Source organism: Panthera pardus, unplaced genomic scaffold (assembly GCF_024362965.1).
Source record: "Panthera pardus isolate Hobbes unplaced genomic scaffold, ASM2436296v1 HiC_scaffold_24, whole genome shotgun sequence".
Classification (NCBI taxonomy): Eukaryota; Metazoa; Chordata; class Mammalia; order Carnivora; family Felidae; genus Panthera; species Panthera pardus.
In genome coordinates this window covers 94544816-94571838 of record NW_026526810.1, presented here as the reverse complement: position 1 = coordinate 94571838, position 27023 = coordinate 94544816, and the positions used below count along the sequence as shown (strand labels likewise).

Genomic DNA, 27023 nt, shown 5'->3' with positions numbered 1-27023 from the left:
TCTTCTTCACAATATTAAGTCTTCTGGTCCATGAGTATAGAATATTTCTTTATTTATTGAGGTATTAATTTCTCTCAACTATATTTTATAGTTTTCAGAGTATAGGACATACATATTTTGGTCAATTTATTGCTTTGCATTTGATATATTTGGTAGTAGGGTAAACGGTATTGTTTTTAATTTCAATTTCCAATTGTTTGCTAGTATATAAAAATACACTATTTTTATATATTGAACTTATATCCAGAAAACTTGCTAAAGCTCACTTATTATTTTTAATGCCGATTTTTGTAGACTCCATAAGATTTTCTGCATAGACAGTTATGTCATTTATGAATAGATAGTTTTATTACTTCCTTTCCAATCTAATCATCTTTTATTTCTTTTTCTTACCTTATTGCACTGGCTGGAACCAGTACAGTGTTGAATAGAAATGGTGAGAGTAAAATCTTTGCCTTGTTTCTAATTTTAGAAAGAATGCAGTTTTTTTACCATTTAGTATAATGTTAGCTGTGGATGCCCTGTAACAGGTTGAGGAAGTTTCCTTCTATTCCTAGTTGGCTAAGGTGTTGTTGTGTTTTTTTTAAACCGAGAATTGATGTTGGATTTTGTCACATATTTTTCTGCATCTATTCATATGATTCTTTTTTGTCTTTAATATGGTAAATTACAAAGATTGATTTAATAATAGCTTTATTGAGATACAATTCACAGAGCATAAAGTTCACCCTTTTAGAGTATACAATTCAGTGGATTTTACTATGTTTGCAGAATTATGCATCTATCACCACAACCAAATCCCATAACATTTTCATTATCCTAAAGGGAAACTCTGTTCCTATCAGGAGTCAGTCCCCATTTCCCCTACTCTCCCCAGGTCCTGGCAACCTGTATGGATTTGCCTATTCTGCACTTTAATATAAATGGAATCATATTCAATGTGGTCATTTGTAAATGGCTTCTTTCACTTGGCATAATGTTTTCAAGGTTCGTCTATGTTATAGCATGTATCAGTATTCCATTCATTTTTATGGCTAAATAATATTCTACTGTGAGGATATACCACATTTTGTTTAACCATTCGTCAGTTAATGGGCATTTGATTTGTTTCCACTTTTTAGCTATTATGAATAACGCTGCTGTGAACATTTGTTACAAGTGTTTGTGTCAACATATGTTTTCATTGCTGTTGAGTATATACCTAGGAATAGAATTTCTGGGTCATATAAGTCAGTCTGTTTCATCCTTTAGGGAATTGCCCCACTGTTTCCCAAAGTGGTTGTACTATTGTGAGAAGGTTCAATTTAACAGATAAGGCCATTTAGATTATTTATTTCTTCTTGAGTGAGTATTGGTAGTTTATGCCTTCCAAGGAATTTGTCCCTTTCATCAGTTGTTGAATTTATCAGCATAAAGTTGTTAATAATATTTCCTTAGTCTTCTTTTAGTGTCTTTATAATGTGTAGTAATGTCATCTCTCTCATTCTTACTATTGATAATTTGTGGGGGTTTTTCCTGATCAATGTAACCTACGTTTATCAATGTTATTGACTATGTATATTAGATATTTTAAAAATCTTTGTGTGTGTCACTCTGTCATGTGGAAAACTGAGTAGGCTCCAAGTACACCAGTAGGCAGGCTATCCTAGAGTTCATGAAATATAAAGGCTCACATACCCAATTGAAACGCATGGATCACACTTTTTATTAAATCAGTGTACAGCACTGTGAGAAGCAAGGGGCGGAGAATGGTCAAGTTAAACACTTAGGATAGGGAACAAGTGGCATCGATAGGACTATCCTGGGGCATACTATGTTATATGTATTCTATCTCAGCTGCATCAGCTTTTCCTGCTGCAGACATGAAGACTAGAGTTGAGGTTCAAACAAGTGGATCCTGGGTCAATGATACTTGCTCTGTTAGAAAGGTGCAATTAGTCAGAATTGTAGCTTGTCATATAGTCTGTTGAACAGCCATGGACGGCACGTGGAACACTAGTAGGTAACACTAGTGGGTGGTCGAATTAAGGACTCATGAATATTGATATATAATGTATCATTGAATATTTAGTGCCCAGGTGCCCCGCAGGTATGTTATTACCTCATGTACTCTTGGATCTTGTAGCCCTTTTCATTGATGTTTAATCCATACATGCTCTACTTACTAATTACTGATCTATACTTGATGTATCTTATGAGTTCATCCACCCATTTCTTTTCTTGTCCTCTATAGAATTGAATATTTTGAAACTGTACATTGAATGCACTAAACCCTCCCCCTATTATTCCTTCTTTCTGTGACACAGTCACCTACTTTACACATACCACCCACTGAACAATTGTTAAATAAAAAATAAGCAATACCCTCAGCTAGTATTGCCATAGAAACATGCTTATTCAAACAAAGAGTTCCTGCAATTAAATACATATGGGAAATACTGGGTTTCTTTACTATAGGCCTTGTTAGTGCCCTAATGCACTAACCTTTCTGTGAGTGGTACCTTTCTGTGAGTGGATATCACATGTACTGTCCTCAACCTATTGACTGATGGACCACTTTACTCCAGGTGCATCACAGAACACATCTTAGGAGATGCTACCTTGGGAATTGCTCTGTGCAAGGCCTTAAAGAGGGCTGGGAAATGTAGATGTTTACTACAGCAGGTGTAGGCCAAGCAGTATACCTTGTGTACTTTATAAACATTCTGCTTTTCTGGGTTAGAAAGAAAATTATGACAGGAAGCAAGATAGGGAAATTGAAGTTACTCAGGGAGTGAACTGACCAAATTATTCATTCAAGGGTTTCTCTAATTTACCCTTTGGAATAAATCCAGGGACGGTGCCCCATTCCCCAATCAGCACAGTGCTGACAATATTCTTTCACAAATGGTTTATAGACTACTGCATAGGCAGGTGCTTTGAAAGGTATTAAGATTATACAAAGGACACTTCCTTTTCCACAATGCTGGGAAAATATGCCTAATAGGACTTCAGGGAACCCAGATCTCTATGCATGATTATCCTGGATGGTCAAGGGATTCTAAAGACTTGAAACTGAGTTTATTGGAGAATGTATCAATGGGAAGATAGCATGTTTCATTTAGTAGACAACACAGGAAAAATAGAAACGATCATAGGTCTTCTACCCTGTTTTGCTCCATTTCATAGCCTCTGCCCCCCAACACCAACGTGCAGGCAAGTACTCCCACTTCTGGCCCCTCCCTCTCTTCTGCACACAAAGCGGCCTTCTTCTTGACACTCTTGTATTCTCTTCCTGGCACCCTTCTCCCAATCTCTACCTGTGTAAATCCTGCTCATCCTTCAAATTGTTTCCTCTGGTGAGCTCTACTCAACTCCTACCTACTAGGTTATGCTTTTTTTCCTATCACTTATCACAAGTGTTAATTACTTAATGATTGTCTCTTCTATGAGGTTGTGAGTTGCGTGAGAGTGGAAACTGCATTGACTACTTCACTACTGAATCACCAGCACAAGGCACAGAGTAAGTGGTTAATAAGTCCAGTTGAATGATTGAAAACAATATAGGTGCTGATATATTTTGCAATGAATTTAAGGCAGTTTTGTCTTCCCTTGCCTTAGGTCAAAGTCTTCTCAATTCCCTTTCTCCAAGGCTTAGATTCTCCTCAGATTCTTTTTAGATACTCATTCCAAGAAATGCCTCTCTTATCCATTCCCTTATCAGAGAAGAGTTTGACATTAGCATATACAGGCTAACGTCTCTCACGTAATCTAGAGCAAAGGAGCTTTGGAAAAGCAATGTTTTCTTTCTAAGTATGAGGTGTTCAGAGTTCCCAGTGAGCTTGAGACTGCAGTGAATAGCTTGTATGTTCTCCCAAAACCTGGCATGAAGGACTGGTGTGTCTGTGGAGAGCCATGAAGCAAGTTGTGTTTGCAATTATGCTGCTGGTGTTGCTGGGAAGAATGCATGGAAAGCTGTTCCAGGGTGGGCACGTTCTCTGCAATGTTGGGAACACAGCTCCTTAGCAGTAGAACAGTTATACTAGACCTGCTTCAATCAGTTCCTCCTCAGGGTACTTGCCTGCCTCTCTCCTCCGATTTCACTCTCACACCCATGCCTGGGGCTTGAAATTTCCCTTGCCCACCCCAAAGTCACCTGCTTTCAAATGGATGGACGTGATTAGGCAAATATGGCTGGAGGCAAAGTGGCTGGAGGTGAGGACAGTCTCCCTCTTGCTTTCTCTTGAGACAGGACTTTTTCTGAGGTGCAAACTTCCTTGAAGCACTAATGAAGACCTGCATCCCAAAGGGGAAGGAACATAGCTCTGCACTGGACAGAGCTGAATTTTGCCCCTTGCTCTCAGTTGTTGTAAAAACTCAATGAGATAATGTGATTAAAGCCCTTAGGAGACCAGATTGCACATTGTTAGTGCTCAAAACATGGTAGCCATTTAACTATTAGGTGTTCATTGGATATTCTCAGAGGAATCTGTGTCTCCTGCTTCAGTAACATGACACTGGATGGAAATGGCTCGTTCACTTTTCTCTTTTCTCTACTAGACTGTAACATCCTTGTAGGCCCAAACCTAAAACAATGCATTCCAGATCCCATGATTAGCTCACATTTGTTGAGTGCTTATGATGTCAAACACTAAATGCTTTAATTCTCAAAACCCTAGAGTTAGGAATTACTGTTTTATAGTATTTATAGCTGAAGATATGGAGGCACCAAGTGGTTTAAGTAACTCACCCATTGTGATGTATCTAGTAAGTGGTGGAGACAGTATTTAAATACAGTACGTGGGGTTCCAGAACCTGTGCTCTTTACCACTGCATTGCACTGCCTCAATCCTCATTCTTCTTAGGTTTTCCTCATTTTTCTCCACCTACACCATGGAACGTATCATCCCTATTGTCTCCGTCTGTGCTTATGGGGCTAAAACTATTCTGTGATTCTCTTTGTGCTAATGCCTCACAATGCCTCATGTAATAGCATGCTCTACAATTGCTTCTCCATTTGTCTAGTGCTGGGTTTGGCATACTAAGTTTATGTACCAATTATGCTCTTTCACAAAGCATCTCTTAGTTCCATTGTCTGACTGGATACTAGACCGAGTGGATCACGGGGCAGACCTTTTATCCTTTTGTGTTCTTAATGACAACCATCTGTTTCCTAAAGCAATTGAGATCTTCAGTTATTAGCATAAAGGAAAAACATTGACTCTGGGCACAGCCTCACACTACTGGTACATGCCTGGGGCATCAGTTACCACCAAGGTTTGCCTGTCCACCTTTCTTAGAGAGAGTCTGGGTGAAACCGGGGTTTCCTTTCAAGAACAGATGCCCACGCCCCATGTGGTTTTAAAAAAACATGCAAATCGTATATACAAGAATATTATATATCTTTGGAGTTAAATAAATAATATAGCCATCATCCCTCTCAATAGAATATTATCGAATTCCACCCAGTCCTCTGCGTACCCCTCCCCCAACCCTCCCCCAGTAATGCCAATATGCTTTTCATTATATAAAGAGTAGGAGTTGTTTGAGAGCAATACTTTCTGGATGAGTAAGTCAGATGTGATTTCCAGGTACTTTGTGTGAAAGATGCTAGCAGCAAACTTGGGAGTATTCTGCGGTTTCACATTCTATTCAAACTGATGTTTCCGGAGAGCTGTTTCTGATTCTGACTTCACAACCACTGCAGCACAATAGTGTACTGAGAACAGATGTGTCAGTAAATTGTGGCCAATGTGAAAAATTAATTTTTGCCAGTTGGGGACACGTACTTTTATGGCAACGGCCATTAGAATATTAAGCTGAGCAGTGTTGCAGATGGTGAAAAGCAGAATTCAAACAGCAGGAGGAAAGGTGGAGAATACCAGTGAGCCAGTGTCCAAGAAAAATGGTTTCTGATAGGCAAGAACTTTGCTGTGAACCTATGTGAGAAAACTTGCGAGAGAATTTGGTCATGGCCATAGGCATTCTACTCAAACAGGAATGCTAGTGGGATATCGTGTGCCTGTCCCTGAAGTGTCCACTCCTTTCAGGAGAGCCACCAGTTCCACTACTAAGAAAGGTGTCTCAGGGGTGCCTGGGTGGCTCAGTTAAGCGCTGACTCTTGATTTTGGCTCAGGTCATGATCTCACGGTTCATGGGATGGAACCCTGCATCAGGCTCTGCGCTAACAGTGCAGAGTTTACTTGGGATTCTCTCTCTCTCCCTCTCTCTGCCCCTCCCCCACTTGCATGCACTCTCTCTTAAAATAAACATTAAAAAAAAATGTGTCTCAAGGACCATAAAAGTGAGAACCATTACTCCAGCCAACAGATATTTGTGAAGTGGTTTAACAAGTTTTCATCATTTATTCCCTGCCACTAATGTACCCTTTGAAATAATTTCACTGTCTGTTCCATCCCACCACTAATGAATTAGAAACACTCATGTCTGCCCAGGGCTGGAGGAAATGCAATGCAATTCTACCACAGATTTGGTAATGTCCGTATGCAGCGGCTAAAAGATCCAAAAAACTGGACATAATTTTCAGTGCTATTCAGTTTGTGAGAAGATTAAGTTAAAAACAACAAAGAAACTTGGAACTTTAAGGAGAATTGCTTTCAGAACTTGGAGGGGGGTAGGGGACACATTTGAGGCCATGAGGCAGAAACCCTTGGAGAGATGCCCAGAAAAGTAGTATTCCCATCAATCCTTCTCTATCCATCTCCTCTCCCCTAAAAAAGGCATGACTTCCTATTCTAGAACTAGAATGTGTGTGCTTCTTGCCTGTAGGACTTGCTGAAGATGATATGGCTGCAATTGAGTGACTTGGATAACTTTCTTCACCTTTAAGATGAAGTATATGGGTGCCTGGGTGGTTCAGTTGGTTAAGCATCTGACTTTGGCTTAGGTCATGATCTCACAGTTCATGGGTTTGAGCCCCGCGTGGGGCTACGCTGACAGCTCAGAGCCTAGAGCCTACTTCAGATTGTCTCCCCCTGCCCCTCCCCTGCTCACACCCTCTGTCTCTCAAAAATGAATAAACATTGAAAAAAAGAAAAGATGCTGTATTAAGTGGCAGCCTAATTGATATGTGAACCATGTTCTTTAGGATGAGGTGTTTTTTGTTTAAGTAGGCTTCATGCCCAGCATGGAGCCCAACATGGGGCTTGAATTCACAGCCCTGAGATCAAGACCTGAGCTGAGATTAAGAGTCAGATGCTTAACCAACTGAGCCATCCAGGCACCCCAGGATGAATTTTTATATCTCAGGAAACATACAGAAAATCTTCACTTGCATTCTTTTTTGTTATAGTTAGGATAGCCATATAATAATCTATCCTCAAAACCAGGACACTTGAGAATACAAGGAGGGTGCTATTAATAATTACACCTGGACAACATAAACCAGAATTGTTCCAGGCAAACTGAGATGTATGAACACTTATAGTACAACCTTGGTGTTCAATAAATGTTTTATCACATTATGTAGCTTTTAGGCCCCAAGCATGCTAATCTAATTTTTTCAGTTTATTTTGAGAGAGAGAGCAAGAGAGTGGGGGAGAGGCAGAAAGGAAGAGAGAATCCCAAGAAGACATAGGGGGTGACCTCACAAACCGTGAGATCATGACCTGAGCCAAAATCAAGAGTCAGACACTTAACTAAGCCACTCAGGGGCTCTAGGACAACCTAATTTGAAAGAGGAATATTAATATAGGTATTATATACTAGAGGTGTAATCTTTTAGTTATGCTAATGCACCAAATACATCCCTTTGGCTAGAGGGAAGAGTGTTCCATTTTCCCCCTTGCGTACTTCGGATACTTTGAGCATTATGATCTGTTTTATCATAAGGTAAGCGAGTGAGCACAGGAAGCTAGTCAATTGCAGCAAATTGCACTGCTGAGCTGAGCTCAAAGCTAAAAACTCTGTTCCCTGGAGTCCCCAGCAGTTGTGCTGTTCACTGAACCATGAATGGTTGCCTTCTAGAATTTGATCAGATTTCTATTGCAGATTCACCAGAGGTGGAGACTTATTACTACTTTTCAGATAAGAAATCCGGTGAAGTTTGTAGAGTTCACATTAATCCTCTTCATCCCACTTCTACAAAAAGCGTGGGTGCTAGTTCTTCCTAATCATTAGTCATGTAGTTGGGTCTTTTTTTTGTAGAGATTTCTTTGGGCATTCAAGAAGGGATCCAGGTATTCATTAAGTTTAGTCCTTGGGATTTTTGTGTGTTGCAGTAACTAGGCAACAGTTCAGATGTTTTAACTTAGCATGTCCTGTACTAGCAAGTTTAAAAAAAGAACTGTCAAGCCATACTTGGCAGAACCTTCCTTGGACTCTCCCACCCTCTGTACAGTTCTCCTGTACATCTTGGCTGTTCCTCCACTGCTAACAGAGACCTCTTCTGTCTCGGCCACTCTGACAGCCTTGTCCAAGCCTTTCTCACCGAGGGGCAGCTAGATACCCAGTGTGCTCAATAATCGGTAGGACTGCAACTAGGGGTTTGATCACCCATTACCTTTCGTTAACAACTCTTATATTCAGATCTTAAACCTACTTTTAACTGCTATGCCTTTGAACATAATTTGCCTTTGTTTATGAAGATATAACCAAGTTCTAAGTAGTTTAAGAATTGTGCTTATCCATCAACTATAAGAATATGCATTTCAAACACAAACTCTAGCTCTTTAAAGTGAATATCCAATGAAACTGATTCAGCTGACATAGAACGTGTAAAAGGCCAGCTGCATAATGTTCAATGTTAGATGGATTGGACTTTCTAGGTATACAATTTTGGAAGCAGAACTACAGCACTAAAGCAACCAGGATAGGCACATGTAAGATGTTGTTCTTAGTAGCAGCATTCTGTAGTACAGTGGTATACAGGGAAAGCTTTGCTATCAGTCACACCTAGGATTCTAATCTCAGTTCTTTACATAGGAACTGTGTGATCTCTATAACCTCTTAGCCTTAGTTGCATCATCTATAAAATGGGGATGAGAACTGTCCTTGTCTTAGAGGTTTGCTGGGAGGCTTAACTGAGATAGTGCACATAAAATGTTTAGTAGTGTCAACGACTTGTTTTTGTCTCCTCCTGGATTGTGTATTATCTCAAACGCAGAGGTGTTAAGAATCAAATGAGCTAACGTACGTAAAATGTGCATAGAAGCTATCATTAGCTCCCAGTAAACGAAGCCATTAAGTAGGACAATATATGAAGCTCTATTTAACTTGATCTCTTTGTCTAAAAAGTTAACCAGTTGTTTTGGGAGTTTTCCCACAGCTTTGGAACCTACCAGTGGCAGCTTAAGGGAACAAGAACAAGTGGAAGAGAAAAGGCAATGGTCTAGACTGGTAAGCAAGCGACTGCATAAAAAGGGTACTGGATGCCTGAACAAAAAGTAGACAAACCCTAAGCCCTGGTGACAGAGTTGGCGCCATCCTTTATTACTATGACTTTGGGAATTTACTTAAATAACCTTTTTAAGGTTTCCTTATCTCTAAAAAAGGATTCTTTTTAATCTGTCTACCTAACTTTAAGGAATGCTGGTCTAAATGGCGGTTTAAAAAAGAGGCTTAACATAAAATAAGGACCACAGCAAAAACTGACCACAGTGCTACATTTCCTCTTAGATGATACTAACACTCGTAAGCATAGCTTAGAATTCTAGGTGGCCTGAGATTCTATTATACTTGTGAATCTAGGATTGTGATTTCAGCAAACCTCAACAAAGAAACCATCATCTACAACCATTTCTGAAATTTAAAAGCAGCAAAACATCTGTTCCCCCAAGCAACTTATCTGTAAGTGCTATGAACCAACTTGTGTCCCCCCAAATTCACATCAAAGTCCTAACCCTGGATGTGATGGTACTCGAGGATGGAGCTTTGGGAGTAATTCATTTAGATGAGGTTACAAGGGTAGGGTGCCCATGATGGGATTAGTGTCCTTATAAGAGACAACAGAGCTTGCTTCTTCTCTCTCCACTATGAGGACACAGTGAGAAGACAGCCATCTACAAGCCACAGAGTCCTTACTGGGAACTGAGCAGGACCAGCACCTTGATGGGAGGACTTCCTGCCCTCCAGAACTTTGAGAAATAAATCTCTGTTGGCTAAGCCACCCAATCTGTGATGTTTTGTTATGGCAGCCCAAGCTAATACAGTAAGTAAAATGATAAAGTGGAAGAGTGGAATTGCTTTAGTGAAACCACAGAGTAGGGAGGGACTAAGCTCTACCTTCTCCTCATCCCTGGCAGCGCAGGGCACCACAAAATAAGAGTGAAAATGGAACTGTTCAATGCCCACACGAGGAGAATCATGTTTACATGCCATAGGAACAAACTGAGGGATGGCCCAAATTCTCTTCTGGTATTAGAATTGTGTATTGCATTGTCTTACTGAAAATAAGTAAGCGAATAGGATTCTATTTTGCTTTAGAAATCTGCTGCAAAAGGATTGGTGCTAAGTTTTAATATGGTGGTAGAAAGAGAACCTGCTTGGGTCAGGTCCCCAGGGAAGAAGGTGTTGGCTGAAACACTGTCATCTCATGATGGGAAGGAACCCTAGCCCACCTTTAGGAGATAGGAAGTAAGACATCAAATGCAACTTAAAAAAAAATTTACAGTTGCACGGTGTCCAATTATAAGGCAAAAAGCAGAAGGCTCTTTCAAAAGCATAATATAGTACAAGTGACTCGTTTATAGCCCCAACCACACTGGGGTTCAAGGCAGGCTAACAAACCCCCCTGTGGAAAGGGAATGGTGAACTGTACCAAGTTTATTAATGTGGCCCTCACCACAGGCACAGCAGTTATGACAAGAATAGAACAATCTTTCATAAAAGTGGGGGTGGTGGCAGCTGGGGCAGAGAAACTCTGATTATACAGATAACCTGGTTACAAAGAATGACATAGCCTTGAAGGGAGAAGAAACCCACACAATGGACACCATGTTGCTGAAAGTGGGTTTGTGGAGGGTTGTTCCCAGGCAGTCTGTTTAAATGCCTTCGTGAATGCAGGTCACACACAGAGGAGCGTCTCAGGCCCGCTCTTTCTTTCTTTCTTTCTTTCTTCCTGACAACAATTTTGCAGTTAATTAGACTAAGGACTTCTCAGGGAAGCCCAGAACTGGGCTGCAGAATAAGATACATGGAAAAACTATGAAACCATGAAAATACATTTTTTAAAAAAGTTTTCTGGTATAATACACAAAAGCAAACAAGTTTATCTTAAAAAATATCAAGTATCACATCCATAGACTATTCCTAATTATAATTACTTCTTAAAGCAACATATGTCTTTGTTTACAAATACAGCAGCAGGTGATAAACCTAACGTTTCAAACAGATTGCTTACAGTTCATAATACAAACAAATGTCTAGGTCTCAAATCACATTGTAGGCAGTTTAACTTAAAATGCATAGACAATTACATACATTAAATTTGTCGTTATTAAGTCAACTTAAAAAAAATCACAATATTAAGAAAAAATACAAAAAAAAAAACCTTTTTATAGAGCACGCATAAGAAGTCAAGTTTACTTAATGGCAACAAATCAGTATCTGCTAACCAGGGACAGGCAGTTTAAGTGCCTTCATCCAGGGAGGAATTGAAGAGGAAAAACGTCCCATTACTTTGCACACATGAATAGCTGCACTGACAAACACTACGATCTTGAAAAACATTAATTTCTTACTTAAAAAAAAAAAAAGGTATACCATACTTTGCTCTTTAAAATGTCCAAGGGCTGTTCTATAATTTCCACCAGTGGCAAATTAAAATGTTTATCTAGGTAAACCAAAAATGGGTGCACTACTGAATTTTCCAATGCCACCCCTAGACTGTAAGCCTCTGCAGGACAGGCATTCTCTTTCATCTCTGTATCTCTGGAATCTGGCAAAGCACCGGGATCACACACTGAAGTGTCTCTTAAATGAATGCAGTTCTCAGTGTTTTCTATAGCCAGAAGCTTGCATGGCATTTCTTTAACACTGATTATTTTGACAATTTTTTTTTTACTTGGCAGAATTCTGAAAATAAAAAGTGTCTGTCTTCAATACTAAATATTGCTTAAGATTAAATTATAGTCTTCCCTGAAAGTCACCCTTTACTTTCTATGCATAGTACATGTATCAGTGTGATTCATCTGATTCTAACCTTGTTTTTCAAAAACCAACACCTGCAGGTCTGTGCTTAGCTTTAATTTCCAGGGTTTATAACCCTGGCATTTTATAAATCTAGCACTAGATTATTCAGGGTGAGGAAGGAAGACATTGGCACTCATCACTTAGAAGTATAGGCAACTAACTGATATGCAAACCAGGCACAGTATTGTAATTGAGACTTGAGTAGGGCTTCGTTCATCTATACCAATAGTTTCAAAAGCTGTACATTTGAGTACGGTATGTAGCGAATTATTTGTGAGGTAAAATTTTATGGGCAAAACTGACTTCTATGCCAATATTCTGTTGTAGTGGGTGTGCCAGACCAAGGCCAAAAAGTCACCCCTTTCTTCTCTCCCCTTTTACTATTCTCTACTGAAAACAATAAACACTAAAAACAAGGCAGAAAGGAGGAGGCCCTGGGGTAACTAAAACAAATGTATTGTCTACTCCTGAATAATCGATGCATTACTTTATACAAAACAGGGCTGTGGAGTCAGACTTGTAAACAGCCATCTTCAAAAGCATGAAAAGGTGCCAGGCTAAGTCCAGTATGGACAAGCCAAGGTAGTTCACACACTCGTTTAAGGAGCCTTGATTCTTGAGAAACTGCACGTGTGATAAGGACCTGAGGTCTTTATTTTCATTTTTTGTTGTCATTTTTAGGTTCGACATTTCAAAATCTAAGATTCCAACTCCAGAAGCACCATTCCTCAACACATCTCAATGATCTCCATCAAATTTGTCTTAAAGTTCTTGCTCTGAGACAGTCCAAGTGCCAGCATATCCCACACCATGTATTCCCTTCAAAGACCAGGCAAACTTTTCTAAGAAACGGTCTCCTCCCTAAACGGATGCCAGCCTAGGACTTGTTTCGAAAGCAACATTATTCCCCTGTAAAGAAAAAAAACCTTCCTCGCAACCTTTCCCCCATTCCTCCACTGAAATAACTTCTGCTTTTAACTTTACCCTGAACCTAAAAATACGTTTTTGTCCCAGAGTGCCCACAAGAATGAAGACTCTCCCAAGTTGAGAAATAATGCTCTAAAAGGCTAAAAGGAGTATAAAAGTAAATTCTAGTCCCTTTGATTCCCATTCTTATGTTAAAAAAAATTTCCCAACTACTAGTTGGAAAGTCCTCAAAAAGCAAAGAAAAGGTGTTGTGTCATGGCCACACTGGGCAGTATGGGTCACTAGCCAAATGTATATACTTATTGGGGGTACTAATTCCAAATCTCAGGCTCCTGGTCCTTCCCAATCCTTTAGCAGATTTTCTCCTCTAATAAACAGACTCTGCAATGACAGATTCCCAAACATGCTGCCACTTGTTTCAGTCAAACATCATCCTCTAGTGTTAAATATTGTATCTAAAGCCAGAGCTGTCAACTTACCCCAATGTAGCACAACCAAAATAACCACAAGGAGATTTTTGCTATCTCACTTTTCCCGTCTTATTCCTACAGTTAGTTGACAGGATATTGCCCGATCCCTAAGCTAAAATACCTCCTAAGGCTCCTGCCTTGTAAATGGGAGGCTACTTTGACAAAAGATTCCAACAGTGTTGTAGATAGTTGCAGATTGCCTTGCAAGGGGAAGAAAAAAAAGACCGCTTGTCCCATTATGTAAAGAGCTGTCTAACGACATTCCCCAGTCTGAAAATATCTAAACAATTCAGTTTCAATTCTGAAAGCTTGACTCTATCATCTACTTAAAAAGGAGCTTAAACACTGAATGTTCTTCTCAAAGATGACCATCTTGCTTTCTTAAAAGGAGGTAGCTATCAAACCATTAAATTGGCAGCATTTGGCATTCTTGACATTTCAACTATAAGAGAAACAAACTACTAAATATCTCATTTCTAAGCAAAAACAAGAGCTCTAACATAAATCTCTCCTATACTAGTCAAGAAATTCACAACATATTTTAGTAACCTGACGGATACATTCAAAGTTTCAAAATGTTATCTGACAAATAACATAGTCAGTTCTAAGAATCTAAGAATCTGATTTAAAGATAAGGTGCCAAAAAACTACTTAGGCTATTTTGGTGGTTACACTTATTTAAGCAACAGTCACACTGCTTTCAACTCAACTGCAGAGATCTATACTTATTATTATTTTCAGTGTTAGAGCTAGAGGACAGTTGTGAAGGATGGCACTCAATTCTACCTGTTTACCTGTCAACAAATACAGAACTGACCAATTAGCCTTAAGCACTTTACAGACAGATGCAAGAAACTATGCAAGAGACCATGACCCGGCTTAACCAGACTCCGAAAGACACAGACACATTTTGATCACGCTTGTACAAAGAGAACAGTCATGTCTAAATGACTGAAGTTCTTGAAATGTAACTGCTTTACGTGTTTACACTAGACCCCTAGAGTGTGCCAGTTTTCCAAATCAGAGAGAAACTAAGGGATGTGCTCCTTCAAGAACTGAGGGAGAGCCATCTTCCTGGAAGGGTCTGGGTAGAAGAGCGTTTTGTGGGAATGCAAGTTACTTGTCACTATGAAGCAATTTCCAGGGCTTCCTCTGGCTTGAGGTTCAAGACAGAGAGAATTATTTCCTTCTTTGAGTTCTTTCCAAAGCAATATTGACATCTCAAAATCTATTCCAAAGTAATACAGAGATCGCTAATTCTCTAATAACAATTTACACACATGTTGGCCTGCATTAAAAAGAAAAAAGTTTTCATACATGGCAGATTTTAGACATGTGTGACCCATCTGGCTAACAATGAAGCAAATCAGGTGGAACTCAAAATGAAAGACAAGTTTTTACTAAAAGATCAAGGATAAAAACGAACACTGCCTGGCTAATGAACTCAACATCAGACAATAATTACCAATAGCTTTAAAACGTATATCCAAACTACAACCTCAAGAGGACCAGATTTGGTCATCCTGTAGACAGGGCAGCTCAAGATGTTGAGAGGCATCATTTGTTTAAATTATGACAATGTGATTGTTTTCAAAGTGTGTTTATTTAGGGGAAAAAGTGATTATAGAAAAATATTTGAAATAATTTGCCAATGAGGTTGCAGATTCTAACAATAATCCACATCATCTTAGAGTTTCAAGTGTGTGGTTTCATAATTTAAACAAATCAAAAACTTGTTTTAGACAAATTGTATCAAAGAGCTATTCAATATACTTCATCACTTTAGCGTTCCATAAAAACCAAATAAAAATCACATTTGAATGATTTACTTTTACATTTTTATCTGATTGTATCCATCAGATGTACTATACATCCAAGTACAAGAGGCAGATATCTTCTCTGAGAGGTGCAAGAGTTGTTCTTTCATGAATGCCCTCTAAGAACAGTGAAACCACCAATTTTTATGTATGCATTCATGTGCATACATATGTACTTCAAAAAGCAAAGCGTCCTCTCTTCATCCATTAACTTAATGGTAAGACTGCAATAGAAAAAAGAAAAAGTAAACCGCTAGATTTTGTAAGTGGAATTTAACAACTCCTTGCTGTGGCTTAAAATAAATGTATTCCTTAATAAATCCAAACAGCAAGTCATCTCATTTATTTTGGCTACAATTTGCAAAAAAAATTTTAAAGAAAATACATATAGCAAGAATTTATACTAGTGAAAGTGAGTTTGGGGAGCATTTTATTAAGATTCTTTTTCTGGGGCACCTGGGTGGCTCGATTGGTTAAGTGTCTGACTTCAGCTCAGGTCATGATCTCATGGTTTGGGAGTTCAAGCCCTGTGTTAGGCTCTGGGCTGACAGCTCAGAGCCTGGAGCCTCCTTCAGATTCTGTGTCTCCCTCTTACTCTGCCCCTCCCCCACTCATGTGTGTGAGTGTGTATCATAAATAAACTTTAAAAAATTAGAAAAAAGATTCTTTTTCCTTTACAGTTGAGGTGGATATTTGATTAATCTAGTTGGAGATCTGATTATTTTGTTAAGAGTAAGTTGACTTTTTTCCCCTAATGAGAATCAGGACTCTGAAGATTCACTTGGCTTCCTTCTGGGAGGAAGTGGGCTGCTTTTCTATTTGGTCATATGCCCAAGTCAGGTTCTCCAACTAAGATGTCAACCCTACTACTCTGGCTTGGCTGACAGTAAAGCATGAAGCATTACCGGTAACTGACAATGCAGAATAGTGATATAATATCGATCTCAATGCTGCCGAGGACCTAACAAAACTCTGGCTGAGAAACACTATGGAGAGTTACAGGAAGAACAGGCAATGTTATATATTCACTGCCTTAGATTCTCTAAAAATCGCTCTCTGTATCAAGTCAGACCAAGATTGTTTTTACTGAACTGTACTTTGTGGTGATGCTATAAAACATGATTGAGAAATGTTTAAAAAAAAAAAGTCCAATGAAATGCACCTGAGTTTACCTCAAGGATGTTAAGGACACTGCTTACTACATTACAAAGTCTTTGGGGATCTTTGGGAAATTGTCCTAATTTCAGTACCAAGAATACGTAGGTTTTATTCTTTTAAATGCTTTATCTCAAGCTTGAAATGTACTCTTATCTCATATACACACACCCCTTCTCTTAAAAAGTTCTATAAGCTTTCTAATCTATTCAAACTGGAGGCAAGTAATCTTTCAGTTGTGTTTATGTGACTATTAGTGCATTTTAAGTAATAAATTTAACACTCACATGGGGGCCACCAGGCATCGGTGGAGCACCAGAAGGTCCTGAAGGCACTTGAAAAGGATTGTTGGGAGTGGGATAGAGTCCTGGTGTGGGATATGATCCTGCAGGGGCAGGATATGGTGCTGGTGGTCCCCAGGCTCCTGGTGGAACAGTGCCCCACGGAACAGGTGGTGCTGCCCCTGGTGCTTGGGGAGGAGGTGCGGGATATGGCCCTGGAGATGGATATGGCATATTAGGGGTAGGATACTGCCCACCCATTCCTGGTGCCCAAGGTCCAGAAGACATGGATCCCCATGGACCTAAAGGACCAGCAGCAGCTGGATCTGTGGGTGCACCATATGGTCTTGGAAGCTCCGGAAAGGGCATATTTGGTGTAGGATATGGCCCCGTGGGGCCAGGGCCTGGCACAGTTGGGGCTGGATAAGGACCACCAGGTGGGGGACATGATGGTCCAGAAGGAGGAAAGGGTGCTGGGGGTCCTGGAGGTGGTCCGGTGGGAGGCACAGAGGGATACATTCCTGTTGGTGCTGGTCCAAAAGGCACAGTGGAGGGTGTTGCACTTGGTGGGAGTCCAGATGGCACAGAAGGTGGAGCACTTGGGTTATTCCAAGGGTTGGAACTTGGCCAGCCTTGAGGAGGTTGGCCAGGTTTTGTATTGCTCACAGCAGAGGTTTTGGCAGGGGAGTGTTCAGGTAGCGCATCTGCCAACTGGAATACAAAACAGGCATGTCTTATCAATCTTCAGGGATGAGCCATGTCAAATATGATTACATACCCATAAAGGACAGTAAGCTACAGAATCAGGGATTATAAACCTGTAGAACATCTTCAAAAGGCAGGCTGCTCAGTTTAAAAACAATTCATTTAATATAAAAACCAACTTCACAATGCAAATTCCTTAGAGAAGATCAAATTTTCTAAATATGATAAATCAAAATACCGTGGGTTTGAATCCTGGCTTTACAGCAAACAAGTTACATACCCTCTCTGAACTTTAGTTTCCTCATTAAAAACAAACAAACAAACAAAAAACTTTAGCATTAACTTGAGGTTTAAATAAGATAATTCATGTAATATCCTTAACATAGTGTCTGGTGTATATAATATCCAATAAATGCTATTATTAACATTGCCGAGTTACTAGAGAACACAAGTAACAACACTTCTTAAATTTTTTAATTTAAGGATTCATAAAGAAACACATACAACAACAAATTTTCAAACATATTATATCTAACTCAATAAAGGCAAATCATCTATTAAAATCACATGTGCCTCCTGCCCCCAGCAAGAATCACACAAAGCATCTCTTTCAAATTAAAAGACTTGAGGCCCATAGTTAGAACTATGTCATTTTTTCAAGAGTCAAAAACCTTATGAAGGATAAATGTATCAACTTACCGAAAATTCATCAGACATTTTCCTAAAGAAAAGAAAGAAAGAAAAAAAAGAATACTTCAAAACCAGTGCTTACCACTTCTTGTATATCCTGTGAGGAACTTTTGTCTGCATATACCACTTTTACTTAATCATGTATATAATGTCTTTTTTCTTTTTTTTTAATAGGGAAAACTTCCATAGCACTTCATGTGGTTTTACAGATGTCATCCCTGTTTACTGGCTGCATGTCATATAAAAGTGATCCCCAATATAAAAAAGTGATCTGCACTCTCATTTTGGTGGTGGTTTAGGTCATTTGCATTTTGAGCGGTTTAAAACGATGATACAGTGAACACTTCTGAACACATATCCTTGTGAATCTGTCACCAGGAAAAAGTACTAGAAGTGAAATTTATAGTCAGCAGGTAAGGCTATCTAAAATCCATCTTTTATAAAGGTCATGACACTTTATAGTCCTTTGCAAATTTACACTATCTTTTTAAACTTCTCTTCACCATTGGATATTTAAAAAAAAAATTTTTTTTAACATTTATTTATTATTGAGAGACAGAGCATGAGCATGGGAGGGGCAGAGAGAGGGAGAGACACAGAATCCGAAGTAAGCTCCAGGCTCTGAGCTCTCAGCACAGAGCCCGAAACAAGGCTCGAACTCACAAACTGCAAGATCATGACTTGAGTCGAAGTTGGACGCGCAACCAACTGAGCCACTGAGGCACCCTGGATAATTTTTAAATTGTAAACAGTTTTTAATTATGGCAGGTTAATAACTGCCACCTTGTTGTTTCAACTTACATCTTTAAAATTAAGTGGAAAGTAGAGCTTCTTTTAAATTTCATGCCCAAATCAGAATAAATTTATTTTGTGAATTTGCTCATGTCCTTGGGCCACTTTTGTCAATTTCTAAAAGGGAAGTACAATTAATACCCAATAAAATGCATGGGATGTGAGGTATTCAGGTCAACAAGCTGACAACTATACATGCCCCATTAACCAAGAAAGATACAGACATTTTCCTTCACTACAGATTTACTCATGCTAACTTTCCAATCAACTCCTCCTTCCACTCAGCAATCATTTTCTTAGTTTTTGCCTATTCTTTAACTTCACAATGAACAGAGTAAGATAGTATGTACTCTTTTTGCCTTTGATAATTTTACAACTTAGTAGTAAATCTTTTTTTTAACGCTTTGTTAAACTGTAAGGAAATTAGCTCTGAAACGTGAGACAAAAAATTCACCTATGCTTCCTAACAGTAGTAATATGGTTTCATTTAAAATCTTTTTTTCTGAGCCTAAATGTCCATCAATGGATGAATGGATAAGGAAATCGTGGTTTATATACACAGTGGAATACTACATGGCAATGAGAAAGAATGAAATATGGCCTTTTGTAGCAATGTAGATGGAGTTAAGTGAAATAAGTCATACAGAGAAAGACAGATACCATATGTTTTCACTCGTATGTGGATCCTGAGAAACGTAAGAGAAGACCATGGAGGGGGGAAGAAAAAAAAAGAGGTTAGAGAGGGAGGGAGCCAAAACATAAGAGACTCTTAAAAACTGAGAACAAACTGAGGGTTGATGGGCGGTGGGAGGGAGGGGAGGGTGGATGATGGGTATTGAGGAGGGTACCTGTTGGAATGAGCACTGGGTGTTGTATGGAAACCAATTTGACAATAAATTTCATATTTAAAAAATCTTTTTTTCTTTCAAGCAATAATTGCTGTATAATCTATCTTTTCTCAATGGATATGACAGCTACCCTCAATACATTCTACTGCCACTATGAGCAACAAATACTTCCTAACAACAAATACCTACACAATGTTTACCATGAATAGGCACTCTGCTAAAAGTGTTTTACATAGGTGATCTCATTGAATAGATGCAAAATTCTTTTGCCCAGTTTACAGCTTCAGAAAAGGAAGCTCATCAAGTTAACTTGCTTAAAGGTACAGAGCTAGTGACAGGTAGAAAGGGGTTCAAACTTCAGTACAGTCTGATTCCAGAGCCAAGGCTTTTAACCACTAGGCTATAGAGCCTCCATTATTTCCCACAGATAATGTGAAATCTGATATTTTCTACTGATCTGCACCATAATATTCCATCTTAATTTCAGTACCTTTATATTTTTAACAAATTTTTAATGTAAGTTGACCTATTGTTACTGTTCACTCCCCCCCCCAGATTTTCCTGAATATTGTTTATTTTTTCCAGATTTAGAAAAATAAATAAGAAGAATTCGCTGCTGTTTTGGTTGGAATTGCATTAAATTTACAGATTAATATAGGGAACATGCAATATATTCAAAACATCAAAACTTTTCATTCAAGAACAAGGTATGTCTTCCTAGTTCCCATCATTGTCATTTGTCAATAGTTTTTTAAGCTTGTTTTTTTTTTTGCTTTTTTATTAATGTAGGGCTCAAACTCACACTTCCAGTATCAACAGTTGCATGCTTTACTGAGGCAGCCAGGCGCCCCTATTTAAGACTTTTTAAATTTTAGTGTATTAATTTTGTAAGTGGTGATATTACTAAATTATTTTATTCCTGAAACTCAGCTGATTCTCTGGGATTTCAGGTAAAGAATTATGCCATTTGCAAAAGAATAATTTTACACTGTCTTTCCAAACTAACTTCTTTTCTCCTTTGTGTTAGCTAAACTTCACAATGAAATGTTAAATAGTGATAGTGAGCACAGTGATCTTCTTGTTCCCAACTCTTCTCAAAACGCCTCTAATGTTTAAGTAAAATTCCCAATTTTAGTTTGAGATTTGAAAAAATTAAAGAAGTCTATGCCTATGTTGCTAGATTTATTTATTTCCATTTTGCTAGAGAAAAAAACATTTAGGGAAGACACTGAATTTCCTCAGATCTTTTTGACATCTAATGAGTTGATCTCAGTTTTTCTCCTTTAAGCCATCAAGTTAGTTAATTACATATAAAAATTGCTTAATATTGAGCCATCCTTGCATTCTGAGAGTTTTGCTTTTTAGAATTGTTAGTTGTAAGGAATGATAAAAAGAATATGAAGCCTAAGTCAGAACTGCTATAACCTTGCTATTTATCCAGAATGTCAAAAAACACATCTTAAACGTAGAGCAAATACAATTATCCATTCACTCCCATGTTAAGGTTTGTTTTATACTAAAATAGCACATCACACAATAGTAAATTCTTAGGACTAACACCTGAAGAAACTTTTCACTGCATGAAAAGTTTAGTCTATATAAGACTAACACACTTTTTAAATAGGATGAGCCTTTCTGAAACAAAATGGTTCTGTATCAAAGTTCACATTAATTCTGGAGAGGGGAACAAAGCAATCCACTCATTTTCATGTGGTCTTGCAATATGGGTCTTCAGAATTACTCCTTTCCCAGCAACTCTGGCTTTCCAAATGTGAAGTTAAAAATTAAACCCTGGAAGATAAAGGAGGTACTGGAATCTTTTTTTTTTTTTTTTAATTATTAAGCTTTAAAAACTATTTTTTTAATGTTTATTTATTTTGAGAGAGAGTTAAGTGCACACAAGCAGGGAAAGGGCAGAAAAAGAGGGAGAGGGAAAATCCCAAACAGGCTCTGCCCTGCCAGCGCAGAGCTGACGTGGGGCTCGAACCCATGAACCGTGAGATCATGACCTGAACCGAAATTAAGAGTTGGAAGCTTAACCAACTGAGCTACTCAGGTGCTCCAAGAATCTTTATATATGTATGTATATTTTTAGAGAATACATATAAGAATCTTATATTCTTATATGTAAGAGAGAGAGGATCCATGTGGAGCCCAACATGGGCTTGATCCCAAGACCCTGGGATCAGGATCAGAACAAAAATCCAGAGTCAGAGAGGCTCAACCGAGCCACCCAGGCATCCTGTAGGTTCTCAAATCTTATGATTAAAGTAACGAAGCCCAATGAGGGACTCAAACCCATGACCTGTGAGTTCATGACCTGAGCCAAAACCAAGAGTCAGAATCAACTGACTAAGCTACTCAGGCTCCCCTGCAGTGTTCATATTAATGGAAAACATCTTAATTTACTCTTTGGAGAATACGTTCATTGTAAAAAGGTAAGAAATAGAGTTGGACATTAGTGTTTGAATGTGAGAAGAGTTACATCATTTTTAAAAATCTAGATTTTCTAAAAATCTATTCCCAAATACCTGGATTATGCTAATTATTAAGATGAGGCCAATGTAACCTTGAAGTGGCCTTCCTACTCCTCCCCAAAAGTTTATAATCAAGAAAGATTTCCATTCTTTCTCTTTTGGGAATACTCTAAAGCTATTACTTCTAAAACTTTCCATTACTACTTTATGGCAGGATCTATGCATCACCTGAAAAATACTAATTTTATTTTCGAAGCAGCAAGAATAGTAATTTTATTTTACTTCGAGGTTTATTTATTTTGAGATTGAGAGAGAGAGAATGAGCAGGGGAGGGGTAGAGAGAGAGAGAATGCCAAGCAGGTTCCACACTGAAAGCGAGGGACTCGAACTCACGAAACGTGAGATCATGACCTGAGCTAAGTTCAAGAGTCGGATGCTTAAGTGACTTAGCCACATAGGGGCCCCAAGATTTATAATTTTATTAAACAAATTTTAAAAAAATGTTTATTTATTTTTGAGAGGGTGGGGAGAAGCCAAGAGAGAGAGAGACACAGACTATGAGGCAGGCTCCAGGCTCTGAGCTGTCAGCACAGAGCCAGACACAGGGCTTGAACTCACGAACCGTGAGATCATGACCTGAGCCGAAGTCACATGCTTAACTGACTGAGCCACCTTGGCATCCTGAGATTAGTAATTTTAAAACAGTACAAAATTTCTTTTGACATATACTAGAAGAGTAAAATATTTCTGTAACTCATGGCTTTTAGAGTAAAATGGCAGTCCAATCACAAGGTTTTAAAAAGTTGAACTCCATAAATTACTTACTAGTGACTACTCAACAAGGAATATTTCAAAGGGCCATCAAACTGTGATGTAGTGATAAAGAGTATAGGAGTAGACAGTTATGAAACCTAGACGTCAATCCTTTTGAATAAGTCTTTTGACTAAGGCAAACTTTAACCAGAGACCATTTATCATCCACAAAACAGTTGTTAAATCCTGACTACTTCACAGATAATTAAAAGTAACATATTTAGGGGTGCCGGGGTGGCTCAGTCAGTTAAGCTGACGACTCTGGTCATGATTTCACAAACACCTCACGGGTCTGAGCCCCACATCAGGCTCTGTGCTGAGGGAGCATGCTTGGAATTCTCTCTGAACCTCCCCCACTCACATTCTCTTTCTCTCAAAATAAATGAATAAACTTAAAAAAAAAGTAGCATATTTAATAATCTATGAAGTACTACAGACATGTAAAATGAAAATGAGAAGAAACTAAGAAAAATCAGGACTTTTGCACTGATTTGTTTCGTATGGGGGGAGATGATAGTAATATACCGAAAATACAAATTTTGAGTTAAAATACATCATTGTTTTTAGTATTGGTCTTTTTATCAGATACATTCTATTTTACATTTGGCAACTCAAGGAACTGGGTCCTTATGTCAGCCATATTTTCTACATTTCCTTGGATACTTCTGTCTGGAACATACATACCAAGCACTTTGTTGGGCTTTGGGGAAGTGAATAGTACTGTGTGGAATAAATGCTTAAGGAATTCACAGTGTGGTGGAGAACTACCCTTTAAACAGTAACTACCTTACCTCAGGTAAGCACAGGGCACCGAGAGAACCTCAAAGAGCTCCTAAAGGAATCAAGGAAGGGAGTCTCAGGGGAAGAATCCTGAGAGGCAGTTCCTTTGCAGCCTGGAAGAACAATGAAGAAAGAGCTGGGTGTAGGGAATGGTGGGAGACAGGCCCTAGGAGAAGAGCCAACTGCAGAAAAGCTGAAGAGTACACCCTGGGAAGTGTAAGCAGTTCAGACTGGTTGGAATACAGAAAGGGGAGGAACAGAAGTCTTAGAGGGCCTTTAGTCTGAGGTCTGAATGTCTCAGTCACATTCAGCTCACCTGAGTGACCCTCCGTTTCTTCAACTATAAAGAACAGGCCAGTGATGTGAAAAACTAAACGGGACTCATAAATCAAGTGCCTATAATAACAGCGCTCGAAAAATAGTGGGTGGCCACCTCCTCTTCCTGCGTACATAGGCATATAGCTAGCACAGGTTAAAAGAGTTACAAATGCCTACTTATAACTGCAGCTCTTCACTGGCTGGCTCTACACAGCTTGACCTCTCCAAACGTCAGAGGTAAAAGCAGGAATAATATCAACCTCACAGACCTGCCCTGGGACTTACATAATAAATCTCCTGGTCACTTTCTGGCACACAAGGAAAACTCAACAAACGTTAGCTTTTACGCTCGCTACTCTAGGTCCACAAACCTTTATCTGCGCTTCTCAAGTCAGAAACTTACGAAAATAAAAGAAACATTCCCAAGTTTGGCATAAAACTTACTTGGTGGCAAAACCGGACTTGATATTTATAGTTTCCATAAAGTGTAACACACCTATAGCTACACAAATATTAATTTGGATTAGGGATGCTGCCCCGACTTTGCGGGGGTGAGATCTCTTGTCTATGCACCTTATTCTCTAAGATCTGAAGAGAAAATCCAAAGATTTCTCAATTCCAAAACACACTGGCCCCAAGGATTGTAGTTAAGGAATGGGTCTCCGTTCCTCCTGGAGAGAGGAAAAGAACGTTCTAACATACACAACCCAACTCAAGTTTTGAAGACAAACTAGTTTTGAATGGGAGGTTCAGAGACACCAGTACCAAGGAAAATTTCTGTTCTTCCAGCCCAATGAATACAGCCGAACAAAGAACTTCCCAAAGACTTCTGAAGGCTACCTTGGCCTGTAGTGAAGGTTCGTGTTCAAGACAGGCCTTTACAATCATCAGGTGTAAGGGTGCTATTTCTTTAACAGTAATGCCACGAAAAGTTTTTTTCGGGCAGGTTAGTATGGTGTGAAGCGTCAACGTTAAAAATTTTATCCAGTAAAAGCACTGCTCTTGATTTTCAAAGAGGAAATGGTTTTAGCTATATACAAGCTTCCAAGCGTAACATAAGCTCCTAAATCCTAAAAAACAGTATCACAGAACTCAGCACTTCTCACGGCTTCTGTCCTGTGTGTTCATCGAAATGTATTTGCCATCAAGTCCTTTGGTAATGACCAGAACGTTGTCACATTGCGGATAATCTTAAACAAGTGCCAGATTCCTCCAAGACTCTATTCAGGCCTATCTCTCCCGTTTTATTTGACACTAATGAATCGGGGTGGGGGGTCGGGCCCAAGAGGTGAGAGCCCGGAGCCCTTTAGGACCAAACGAACAAAGGAAGTCCGGGATCAACCGGAGCGAACCGGCCTCCGAGCGGGTCGCGCCGCCAGGGAAGGGGTGGGGGAGGGGCCGGGCCCGCTCGCCGCCCCGCCCCCAAACCGATCCTGACGTCAAGAGCGGAGAAACCCGTCGGGCGCGACGTGACCTGCCTCCGACGCCTTCTCCCTGGGGGGTTTTGGGGGGCAATCGGCAGCCCGTAGGAAGATGGCGCGGGCAGACGCTGACTCCCAGCCCCCGAAGAGGCGACTCGAGGTACCTCTGTTACCACGCCCGCCTCTCGCTTGAGCGAGCTCCCTTGCTCCCCTCAATGATCCCCCTAGCGCCGAAGCAGCCTCACCCAGCAAGATCCGACACCGCAGTAAAGTCTACAAGCGGCGATGGGTCCGAGCGAACCGGGTGCGAAAGAACCGAGCGCGAACTGACTGACGGCAGTGGCGGCAGCGGCAGCAGCAGCGGCAGCACTAACAGCGCGCAGCTCCTCCTGGCGCCGGAACAGGAAGCGGCGAGCGCACCGCCCCCGCTCGCGCTCTACCCTCCTACCGGGGCTGGGCCGGGCCGGGCCGGGCCTCGCGCGCCTCCCGCAGGCTCCCTGCGGCACTGCAGCCTGCCCGCGGGGCGGTGTAGCTTTCTTTTGGTGGGCGGGAGGAAATCTCCCTGGTTTTCCGGAATTCTGAGCACTCGGTGGAAATTTCTGTAGCCAGTGACGTTTTGAGTAGCGTGGCGGAAATTGCTAACTTGTTTCCTGGAGTGGCTTGAGGACAGATTCTGGGTTTCCTATGCTTAGATTTATACAGTCGGGCCTCGAAGCTGGCTGGGTGTGGATGCGGCCCAATTAGGGGATACCGGCCCAGGGGCCAAGATTGGGGAGAGCTAAAGGAACAAAACAGGAAAGAGAAGACGTTTACAAATGGCTTGACAATTGATATTAACTAAAAGAGCAGCTGTCTTTGCAGCTTCTTCCTGATCAATGCCTCTCCTCGCCACATGTTCATCTCTGAATAAACCTTTTACCTATTTACTGTCAGGTCTGAAGGATGATTGACACATTTCCCCAGCCATCAAGGAAACTGCTAGCGAGTAATGAAGATGCCATAATTATATAGTATGCAGTATATATAATATGTATATATAATACATATATCAAAGCATATTGGAAGTGTGCAATATCTTTACAACATTTTGCTTTGTGTAACCCCATAGTGGGTCACTGGGGAGGGGCACTTTACTAGAAACTACCTAAACTAAGGTTTTCTGAGTATGCTCCACCAGTACACACACTTCTCATACTGAAAAACGAGTAATAGAGAAAATGCAAATACCGAAGCCTAGGGAAGACTTATTTTTAAACAGGGAAAATGGTCTATGTAAAATGGTATTAGCGTGAACCACTTGCCCTGCCCTCAGGAGTCAGTAAATTAAGTGCCTTATGGAGCTATAAGGAAGTCTGAGTCAGTAGGAAGTCAGTAAAACTACTTTAAAATTTTAACTTTTT

At 39.8% G+C, this 27023-nt stretch overlaps 1 protein-coding gene and 1 long non-coding RNA gene across 5 annotated transcripts in view; one reads left to right on the top strand and one right to left on the bottom strand.

Annotated features, from left to right (window-relative positions):
* The window catches only part of LOC109268445 (uncharacterized), a 59139-nt gene extending 40683 nt beyond the window's left edge, over positions 1-18456 (top strand). The window contains exons 3-5 of one of the 3 annotated variants that reach the window (XR_008417204.1): positions 9235-9786; positions 9977-10147; positions 18349-18456. This is a non-coding gene — a long non-coding RNA (uncharacterized LOC109268445). Of the gene's footprint in view, positions 1-9234; positions 10148-18348 lie in introns of all 3 variants that reach the window. The other 2 variants (XR_002080665.2, XR_008417203.1) reach the window with 2 other exon arrangements.
* MAPK1IP1L (mitogen-activated protein kinase 1 interacting protein 1 like) lies at positions 11158-25973 on the bottom strand. 2 transcript variants are annotated; one of them, XM_053889439.1, is made up of 5 exons: positions 25869-25961; positions 23896-23997; positions 18184-18205; positions 16786-17490; positions 11158-15567 (listed from the first exon to the last, which is right to left on the bottom strand). In XM_053889439.1, exons 3-5 carry the CDS (start codon positions 18199-18201, stop codon positions 15556-15558), a joined length of 735 nt encoding a protein of 244 aa, XP_053745414.1. In that variant the 5' UTR covers positions 18202-18205; positions 23896-23997; positions 25869-25961; the 3' UTR covers positions 11158-15555. The 2 variants fall into 2 exon arrangements, with proteins under 2 accessions (XP_053745414.1, XP_019307295.1); XM_019451750.2 differs by lacking the exon at positions 23896-23997 and having other exon boundaries at positions 25869-25973.
* Positions 25974-27023: the final 1050 nt, after the last annotated feature.